At 38.1% G+C, this 10833-nt stretch overlaps 1 protein-coding gene across 1 annotated transcript in view; it reads right to left on the bottom strand.

The window, feature by feature from the left end:
• Positions 1-2475: 2475 nt before the first annotated feature.
• The window catches only part of LOC104393728 (putative short-chain dehydrogenase/reductase family 42E member 2), an 11039-nt gene continuing 2681 nt past the window's right edge, over positions 2476-10833 (bottom strand). Inside the window, exons 2-11 of the mRNA XM_010003242.1 lie at positions 10391-10486; positions 9576-9636; positions 8279-8397; positions 7252-7327; positions 5983-6065; positions 5311-5448; positions 5109-5174; positions 4277-4340; positions 3875-3948; positions 2476-2682 (exon numbers count right to left, since the gene is read on the bottom strand). Coding sequence (XP_010001544.1) covers positions 2476-2682; positions 3875-3948; positions 4277-4340; positions 5109-5174; positions 5311-5448; positions 5983-6065; positions 7252-7327; positions 8279-8397; positions 9576-9636; positions 10391-10486 — 984 coding nt within the window. The remainder of the gene's footprint in view (positions 2683-3874; positions 3949-4276; positions 4341-5108; positions 5175-5310; positions 5449-5982; positions 6066-7251; positions 7328-8278; positions 8398-9575; positions 9637-10390; positions 10487-10833) is intronic.

The following is a 10833-nucleotide window of genomic DNA, read 5'->3' as shown; positions in this document are numbered from 1 at the left end:
TCCCCAAAGAGGAAACACCATCATGAAGAAACAGGCACTAAGGTCCCTGCTCCCCTGAGCTGCCCATGGGTCTCTGCTGGGCTCCGTGGTCTTCAGGCCTGGGAGGATGTGGAAAGGGTTGGGAGCTGCAGAATTTCAGTTACCCATCCCAGGCAAAAATTAAACTTTGAACATGTTTACCTCTTCCGCTGCAGCTGTGCCATGTCTGAATGTTCATATTAAATTTTAATCATTTAAAGACACACTTGCAATTATGTTAGAGCTAAGTAACTCAAACAACAGCCAGCTTCAATTAAGACTCAGTGAAGACTGACAGCAATGAGACAGCTGGTTATTCCAAATATACTACTAAATACCAGATGATTCTAAAAGCTGCCTTTAAAATGTTTGTAACAATGATAAATCATTTGAATGAAGCCAGTTAATATAAATTAGTACTGTTAAAACAGTGATGTAAAAAGCATCTTACCTGAAATAACAAATGGGAGGTCTGGCATTACAGGACTGGAATGGCACAACTCCAGGGGGCCAGTGAATTCCTCAGTATCCAAAAAAAGGCAGTTTGAGCTTGCAGTTCTCATTGGGCTGCAATCAGCTGCCCAACATCATTTTCAAAAAGACTTGGTGTCATCTGGGATGCAGTCCTGAGCTATTAGTCTAATAAAAAGCAAGATACAAAAGATTAATAAATAACTAATTTAAGAGCAAACTGTGTGCCTGCATACAGTTAAACTGCTCCTGCTGGCAAGTAACTTTACACTTGTGGTTTTCTATTCTGCATTTCTAAGGGACACAAGGCTACACAGCACTTTCTGCAGTGCTTGCTTCTCTGTCTATCAGCTGCACCTAAACTGTGAACCTGTTTTAATCAAGCTTGGATAAAGGTCTCATAGACACTGAGCTTTAAGCTCCCTGGCAATAGGCAGGCTTGGATAAAGGTCTCATAGACACTGAGCTTCTTTAAGCTCCCTGGCAATAGGCAAAGAAGAATAGGAGGGAGAAGGCTGAGCTTCCCTGGTGAGGGAAGATGTACAGTGTGAGCTTGGTTTGTACAGGTGAAAACTATTTCCAAATGCAAATCTGTAGCAGACCAGGATTTCCTGCTTTCACAGCCTCCTTTCATGGGCTTTCACTGCTTTTCTTCCACACAGAACTATTTGTTTAAAGGAAAGGAAAAAAAATAGAGTGAAACAAATCTTTGCTCGTGTCAGCTGCAGTGTAACTGTGGTTGCTCACACATTTTCCTGTCAATTTGTATTGTCTTGTACCTGTAACGTTTTGTTCTTGTGGGGTTGCTATTTGCTCTCCTGTGCACCCAGTGGAACCCCCATGAACTTACTGGTCCTAAAAATCCTGTAAAATGCTGACACAAAGGCAAGATAAATACAGAATGGAGATAACCAAATGAGAGAGCTTTTCTGAGACCCACTCTGGCAAGTCCAGCTCTTCTGATCCATGTGGGATGCAAGAGAGGGAGCAGCTGCTCCCTGAGAAAATCCTTGTGACAGGTAAACTCAGGACAATTCCTCTGGGCTACACTTGGTACATTAGTGCACATGCAGCACGTGTGGCTCAGGTAGTGCAACCCATTGAGAAACAACTAAAACAAGTCTTAAGAAGAGGGAAAAGAGAGAGACTGGATCCTCACTTGTGTCTGCCTGCTCACCCTGGAATGACAATTCCCTGAGCAAACAGTGTGTGCCAGCACTGGCACAGGATTAGAAAGAGAGCTTCACTTGGCTTCATTCACAAGGCCAGGAGCACAAACAGCTTGCCCAGCTCTGGGGCCTCACGTGCCCTCTGCCCCCTTCCCACAGACTCCTTAAAAGCAGTATTTGGTTTCATTATTATTTATTATTCCATCAAAAGGATATTTGATTTACACACACAGTGTTACTTATTACATTTTTACAAAGCTTTTGAACAATGAAACTATTTTACATAAGTAAGACATCCAGTCCTCTCACTACCTGTTATTTAGAAACATTTTTTGTTCTGTTTCCCTGGTCTTCATAACTCCTTACACTAACATACAGTAGCTGTAGCAGTGGCTTCATCAGACGAATTGTTTAGTCAACTTTTTCTTCATTGGAGCTACTGGACTTGTCACAGCATTGCATGCAGTCCTACAATGGTTCCTCTTCTTCCAGTTTCTTACCCTCCTGAATTACCATTTTTAGAAAACCATTCTCAGTATGAAGCAATCAGTTAATGAAGATCCTTTAAAACTTTTCCTGCAACTGTCAGTGATGAACTCCTTTGATTCTGTGAACCTGCATTGTCCTTTGGGAACATTCCCTGATGGATCCCGTGTTTTCACTTCTGTGGGTTTTTTGTTTTAAATGAAATCAGAGAGATCTCATCTTCATCATAAGGACAACAAAGTTCTTAGTGACTGAGGAATGTTCTATGACCAGATCATTAATACTCAGAAACAAAATTAGGTTTTCTGGATCAGGTGGGTAGTATTCAATTTTAGAAGAAAGTAAGAATGATCAAACTTAACATAATGCCAAAAGCAAACAGCATTTTTTTAGGGAATGTGTAATCTTCTTGGCAAGTAGGTCTTGTTTTAAGATAATGATCCACAGAATCAGCAAGTGAGAATTTCTGTGGCCTGTAACCAAGCTGGTTTCGTGCCTTGTCTATTCGGAAAGTGTGAGTTACAGTCATGTTCCACACCTAAAATCCAAAATGACAATTGTGGAAGTGACTTAAATATCTGGTTTTCTAGAACTTGGATGAAAATATGTCAACAATGATATTACAATTGAATTAAAGACATGAATAAAGACATACATGCAAAAAAGTGTGCATTTGGGAGGCAGATTCTGTCCAGAGCTAACAGAAATTAGCTGATGTAGATGACAAGTAGAGAGCCAAAGCTGGTGGACTGGGTGGACTCTCTGACACTGATTTCTCACTTGTGAATGTGAGAGGAAGAACTAAGGAAATCCCACACTTCCCTCAGACTGGCTCTTCTGCAAAGAAAAATGTGCAATGGAACTGGATGGAAGCATTGGAGGAGAGTGGTCTGGCTTCTCAGCCTTGCAGAAATGCTTATCTGAGGAGTGGAAAGCGAGCCCTTTTGGAGAGTTAGATCCTCCAGCCCTGAACGCCTGGTACCTGTCAAAGTGCTTCAGTTGCATGGTCTCAATGATCTCTGCCTCAGACATAGAACTAATGTGGAATTAAGTATAAGAACACACAGAAAAATTCTGGAATAACTGAAAAGCTACAACAGAAGTTAATGAGGTCCATTCAGTCCCATCAGTGTCCTACTATGTTACACAACACAATACAGTAGGAGAGGTAATAGATTAACTAAAGCATTTTGGCTTATCTTATAAATCATAATATTGTACAAAAAAACAAGTTAGATAAAAAATAATTTGTCCAAAAGTTGTGGGATTTTTTTTTTCAGAAAACTGACCTTTTATTCCAACTTAGAATGACTTTTAGTGGAATTTCTAATTTTTGGGTAGCCTGGTGTTAGAACTGCTACTCCTGGAGCACCTTCTGTTAGTGAGTAGTCCAACAGCAGAGGACAGCTTGCTGGAAATGACCGTGTAGGGCCTGTTTTCCTCTGTGTGCCAGCTCCATGCCAACTTGCACCTACCTCTCGGATGCTCCCATGGATCATCTAATCTTCAAGAAAGGTTTGATTTCTCATGAGTTTATAAGGGGTGGCCAAGATGGCACAGAAAAATCAGGCTGGAAGATGACTGTGAATGCCCTGGATGGACTATGACCCAAGCAGAAAACCAGAGCTCTAATGCAGACAATCCTGACTGCACCCAAAGGGCTTATCATGTACTTCATGAGAATTCTGGTCAGAAATATAAAGACATGCTCTCTTTTTTAATATATTTACCTCACTCCTTGTCAAGAAAGGTGTAAAGTTAAAAACTGGCTTTAGTCTCAGGTGAAGATACTCCATCACAGTGGCTGTGAAACAGAAAATTACTTAATGAGACAGCTGGATAACAATGAGCTGAGGTAATACTGGCATTGCACATCTTGTAATTCCTACTGCTACCAGAGGGTGCAATTAAGGAGATAGAACTCAATGTTTGGACACAGTTTATTAATAGCTTTTAAACTTTATCTGGCAAAATGTCAAATGGCATAAGAGATTACTATTAATTAGAATAATATTAAGTTACGTAATTTATACAATTTGGGTCACTGCATTTTATAAAACCATTATGTAGCTTTATAAGAATAACAAAACATTTTTTAAAAGCACAGTAATTATGTGTTTTATTATTTTTACCTGCTATCTGAACAAGGAGAACAGGAATACGTATCCAGGGTTTCCTGTAGCCTAATTTTTCAAACTAGAAGAGGTATAAAAGGAAAGAGTAACAGAGAATTGAGGTGTCAATGAAGCATGAAAATGAATGGTGATAAAACATGTATCTAAACTTTTTTCCAGGTGATCTTCCTATCAATATTGGTAGTAAGAGAAGTGATTGAAACCCACTACTCATCCCACCCTTCAAATGCAACTGGATGGTAAAAGGGAAACAATGCTATTTCTGAGGGTCAAGTGACCAAGACTGAGATACATAGCTACATTTAGACACAAGCCCATTCTGTGCTGCAATAATTTTCCTGGAAGACTTTTCTGTGTTGGCATTGCAGAATCAAAACTTTGGCATGCTCCTAAAATCCCAGCCTGATGTTGATGACAATAGAATGTTGCCTCTTTTTGGTTTTTGAGATAAGGTTCTAAATGGCCTTACCTTTTGTGCTGCAGCTGATGACAGAATAAAGCAGTAAACAAGGGCTATGAAAGGCCTTCCAGATGTGAGCAGTAGAACTTTTTGTGCGCTATAAGCCTGCTTTACAGAGATGCTGCTGTTCTGTACCAGGCTAAATTGTCTCAAAACAATAAGGGCCAAACTCCATAGTTCTGCATAACCAAAACTTCCCTCAAAGCCAGTGGAACTTTGGGATATGCAGGGAGAACAGGACTGGCTTTAATGTTAAATAATTCAGTAATTAATTGGCACTGAATTCCATTTAGTTAGCATGGTCTTTTAGTTAATAACATGAATCAGGCCCACAGGGTGAACAGGAGCAGATGTGTGTGCACTTCATACCAGAGGGGTGATCCACTCAGAAAAGGTGACATTTTCACCATCATGGATGTAGTATGCCTGGCCACTCTGTTAAAGAAGCAGAGAAAAACAATTAGAAAACTACAGAGGATGGCATTTTGAAACTCTGATCTCAAAACATTAAAAATTAAACCTCCTTGAGAGTTAAAGCTACCAGGTCACAACGTTTATATTGTTTACTTACAGCTACATAACCCTTCTCAGAGGTGAGAGCCTCAGCAGCCAGTAAGTGAGCTTGTACTAGATTTCCTATGTGAACCCAGTTCATCTGAACTTTGTGATTCCCAAACTTGAAGCTAAATAGTCTCCGTTGGATACTTCCCTATAGAAACAGAAAACATGAAATAACTATGTTATTCCTTTATTACATGGTATAAGGTATTCATTTTGGCTCAGCCTGAATACTTGGAATTTTCTGTATTTGTGTACAATTGCAGCACAAGAAATGTGTCAGAAGAAGAAAACCAACTAAGCTGGTGGTTCTATAAATCAAGGACTGTTGCACTGATATGCAGTGGTAAAACAGAGTGACATGATAGTGACTGGCTGAAATTAAAGTACATATTTAAAAGACAAAATTTACATTCAATGATTAGGGATGTAAACCTAGTTCTTCTACCATGGCCTTTCAGCCTTGCATTTTTTGTTCTTTTCACTTGAAGTACAGCTTGATCCTTGCCATTTCTGCAGCGCTCACATCGTGCTGATGTTATCTCACATCATAGGACCTGTCACAAAGCTTTCACAACAGGTTTCCTGCAGGAATTGTTAAGAACTTGAATCAAGATACTTCCATTTGTGCTGTGCCCTTATGACTACAGGCAGAGTCCTCCAGAGCTGACTAGACAACACGTACAGCTGCTCGAGGCAGGTGGTGGGGCTCCTCTGGCCCGTAGATGCCCGGTGGACGGAGCACACACGTGTGGAGCTTTTCCCCTCCTGACAGAGAAAACAAGATGTGATTTTCAGATAGCTTTGCTGCCAACATCTGGCTGACATATACTATCTGAATTTTACACTGTGAAAGTAAAGGATCAGTGACTATTCTATATGATTCTGCTTCCTAGTAACTTGGTTTCTCAATAAAATTGAATTTCACAGCAGTGAAAAACCCCAGCTCAGCAGCCTGAAAACTGAATCCCTCTGACACAGAAGAGCTTGAATAGGGACAGGATAAATCAAACTTTCCTCTAGATATGCCTTCTGCATAGAGGACTGACTTTTGCTGTTCATTACAGAAACAAGTTTATAATGTACATATTTGTCCATCACTGTAGATACCTGCAACACTGTCAGAAGAGTTCAATTTGCTATATTTAGACACCTTGCTTGTAGCTCAATGGCAAGACAAAGGAATGGAAGAGGTGTCTTAAACAGAGGCTTTCAAATTAGTTAAATCAAAAGGCTATTTGAAGGTCTACATGTGAATCAGGGAGTAGACTCCCCTGACTCCTGAGAACAGACACAATTGCACCTCTTATGTGGGCAAGACTAACTGGTGGTGGGCATTTGTTCAGTAAAGGATCCTAAACTTGAATACCCACCTAACTGATGTTTGCCAACTTTTCAGTTCAGAGAACTCAGTAGGAATAGCAAAATATGCATGTAAAAGCAAAGATAAATATTTCCCTTGCTGTGTACAGACAGATTTTTAGCCACAGCTATTTATGCATGTGTGACTAGAAATTAACATGACCCTGATATTGCCAATCTCTTAAAACAAATCCAATTATTCTTGCTAGACACTTGCAAGCTTTTGGGGATTATGAGAATGACCTATTGGGGAGTGCTTAGAGACTGGTATTGTCAGAGCAGCTCGAAGGGATGGGGACTAAAAGCAGAGATTCTGTATCTTTTGCAAAATGGGAAACCTTTTCAGATTATTTGAAGGAGCAAGATCACAGTCTCTGAATTCTCCCATCTATTGTTTGCACATAATGTCACACCTGTCTGGGTATACACATAAAAATCATTCACCCACCAAAAGGAAGAGTCGAAACAAACAAAATCAACCCTTATTTCAGTTAATGTAAAGTATACTATTAATTGATAAATGAGTAACCAGAGAATGAAATACTAATTAGCATTATTAATGACAGGAGAAACCCCAATGTGTTATATGTACCTTTGAGTAAAGTTCCATTAGCAGCAAGAACCATTTGGTCTGCCATTGCCTTTGTTCTAGAATAATGATTAAATTGCTATAAAGAAAGGGAGAATATCAACATTAAAATCACATAATTGCCTCTGTAAAGGCAAACTTACTGTTTATGTCTGCTAACATTTATATCTAGCCAGCTTATAGGTACCAACTGCGTAAAACCAAACTATAAATAACAAGATACAGCAAATATATACCTGGTTTATGACAAAGAAACTTGTCAGACTTACATTTTGGTTCCACAGGTTTAGCTTGAGAGTTAGTTTAAGTCCACTAGTATTTACTTAACTCAGTTTTTCTGCTAGATGTACTGAAAAAATTAGTATTAAGCCAAATGTTCTGGTGGGTTGGATAATCTTATTTTGAAAAGAACATCCATTTTGAATTGGAAAACGTTTTTTAAAACAGTAAGTTAAATATGAAATTAAAACTTCAGACTTTCCTAAAAATGTTTCCATTTCTTATTAAAGCCATGTGGGAACTTATAAATAATTCCCTCCCAGCTGTATCTTTTACTATTAACACTAAAAATTGCACCTGAGTGTATTTAAACAATAGGATTCTAGACATAGTTGGCACCTGCAGATTTAGCAATTATTTATCCACACAAGGATACTTATGTATCTGTTGAGCTTTGTATTGCTATCCTTCCTATTGAAAAATATACCCAAAAATCCCAACATGGAAAATTTTTCTACTCTCAGCTGGCTTAATCCAGGTGCTTCACCTCACTCCATGCTGACCTGCCTCTGCTGCTTTCTTAGTGATTTCTAGGTACTTTATAGTCTCAAATCTGTCTAGTTACAGCAGATTGAAGCCCCTATGATTTGAGTATTTCTTCATTGACCACAGCTCAATTTTTATTACTTAAAATTAATTTCATAGAATTTGATATGATCAATAGTAAAACAGCTTCTGCTCTCAGAACAGCCTCCACATAATCTGTGCTTTAGAGCACAATAAATGCTAGGCCATCACATGAACAAGATACCTTTTCCAGTGGAAAATATGGCACACTTTCTTCATCTCCTTCTTCAATAGGATTTCCTCCAAATACCACATTCACTGTACTGGTATATATCAGTCTAGGGATATTTCTTTCTTTGCAAACTAGGATGGTATAAAAATAAATGCAAATGAAATTCATATTATTTACAAAACAGAGTGTTAATGATGGATTTCAGTTGAGTGTTAAAGTATTATGTCTGAATTCTCTGCATGTATGTCACTGCAAACTGGAATAACATTAATTTCCTTTTGATTTAACAATGCTTCTGAAGTTTAACTGAATAAATATTCAGAGTCAGGAACATTTAGAATCTCCAGAGCCATCATTCCAGATGCTTAATTTCGAAAATAATGAATGTAATTACTATGTTGCAAATATCTGAAACAAATCCAATCATTAAACCTATTATTAAAACATAGATAAACAGGTTCATGCTCTTGCCAGGCTGTTCCCTTGTTGGGAGCCTATGGAAATTTGACATGATGTTGTCTGTGGAGTCAGAGGTTGGGGTAAGAAGAAGGGAGCATGTGGCAATGCCTTCCCTCTAACCCATTGAGAGTTTTACTTGCCTACCACTTCACTCCAGCTATTAATGCTTTATTCAGCAAAAATCCACAGTAATCCACAATCAGCTTGAAAATGGGTCTAAATTAAAACTGCTTTGGCTTTTCAATTTTTTTGCCATTTTGTTTTTGCAGGAAAAGCAAAGAGAAAGTAGTTTTGGCATTTAAAATACACTTTGAAATGGTCTTCCTAGAATTGAACATACAGAAATAAATCTATTAATATTTTCCACAGACAGTAATTACACATCAGTATAATAAAAAGGGATCACACTTAGATAGATTATTAGAAAGGGTAGAAGATTTTCTGTATTAATGTGATAGACTAACAGCTAAATACACTTAGCACTCCCATGGCTCCTGTTACCATTTACAACACAACAAATGGTACAATCTCTCCCATGTTATTTCTATGAGCAAGAGGATAACACTTCTCCATTGCGTAGAGTAAAGAGAAAAATAACCAGTACAGGGAGGGGAGTTTAAGCTGGTTTGCCAAGGAATGAAGTCTGGGTTGAAAACCTACCCCCATCCAAAGCAGTGGCAAATCTGCTGCCAGTTTTAAGGACACCTACACACCTGCTTCACAATACAACTCAAAGGAGGGAGAGAAGAGCTTCTTTTTAGTGCCACATCAATGCAGGAAACATCCAATTAGAAGTTTTTGTAATTCATGGTTTGGATCAGACACAAAGAATGAAAATCAAGGCACCTACCATCAATTATTATTTTTGTGCCTCCGACATTTATGGATTCAATCCGGTCTTTCATTTGAAGCTAGGAAAAGAGTTTGCACAATATCTAATTAATTAATTGCCACATTCACAATGCAGTTATTACAGTAGCCACATCTAGAACAGCAGTGGCCTTTTTGTGATGTGTTACAGTGATTCCTAAGTTCTCATTTTTATTTTCTTGTTCAATGTATGAATAATGAAAAATTAAAGATAAAATGCATCTGAAAGGAAATTACAATGCTTCAATTTCTTCTTGCACCCCAGATAATCCATGATAGAGAAACAGGGCTATGCTCCCTGAGAGGTTTCACAAATTCTTGTTCCATTCAATATCTGTTCTGTTCCTAGATATAAATTAGTAGTTTCACAACTTATTTTGATACCACATTCTGATTATCACTGTTAATTAGCATAACTATATTGAGTTGCTAGTCCATTTCCTCATGACTATGAGTTCACAAGAAGAAAACACATCAGCATTAGTTCTAGAGCAGTATTGTCTCACTTCTTCAGATTAAGAGAAAAAGGAAATGCCTTCTTATTCAAGATCTTAAATCTATTATCTCATCTTTATAGAGTATTTTGTGTAGTGCATTAGTGGTACAGAAATACACACAAAGTTATGCTTTGACCTATATTATTTAAGGAATCTCCCTTGTCTGTGTGGATGACTCAACCTTTATAACTAATTTCTGTCTGACATACATGTCATATAATTACGTTCCTTGATCCATGCAGACGGAAGAATAAAGAAAGAGAATAAAGAAAGAAAATGTTAGGAAAAATGTACTTGCCTGTTCTAATCCTGACATTCCACACGCAGCCACATGAAAAACACAGTCAACCCCTTCACATGCTTTGAATAATGCATCGTAATCCCTCACATCACCCTGTACAATGAGAAAATAATGGATTTTTGATGGGTAGATCATTACATTCTCTTTAAAAATATTAGTAAATATGGCTATGAATGAAAATGTAAAATAATTCTGAGGTGTTTTTCACAATACTTCACTAGCATTAAATAAAACATTATAAATGTGCAGAAGAATCCATGACTAAGAGTTTTGTCAGTATTTTGTTGCAAAATAGAGGACTCTTGTCTTCAATTATAACGCGTAGTTTCACCCTTAGTCCTGCAGCCCATAGGCTGGCAAAACTTGTCTGACTTGAATGGGAGCAGCAGATGCTTGAGGGCTGGAGAATCAAGCCCCAAAGACAATATATCACAGCAGGA

This window comes from Chaetura pelagica, unplaced genomic scaffold, assembly GCF_000747805.2.
Source record: "Chaetura pelagica isolate M959 unplaced genomic scaffold, ChaPel_1.0 scaffold138, whole genome shotgun sequence".
NCBI classification, from domain to species: Eukaryota; Metazoa; Chordata; class Aves; order Apodiformes; family Apodidae; genus Chaetura; species Chaetura pelagica.
This window is presented reverse-complemented; position numbering and strand designations above follow the sequence as displayed.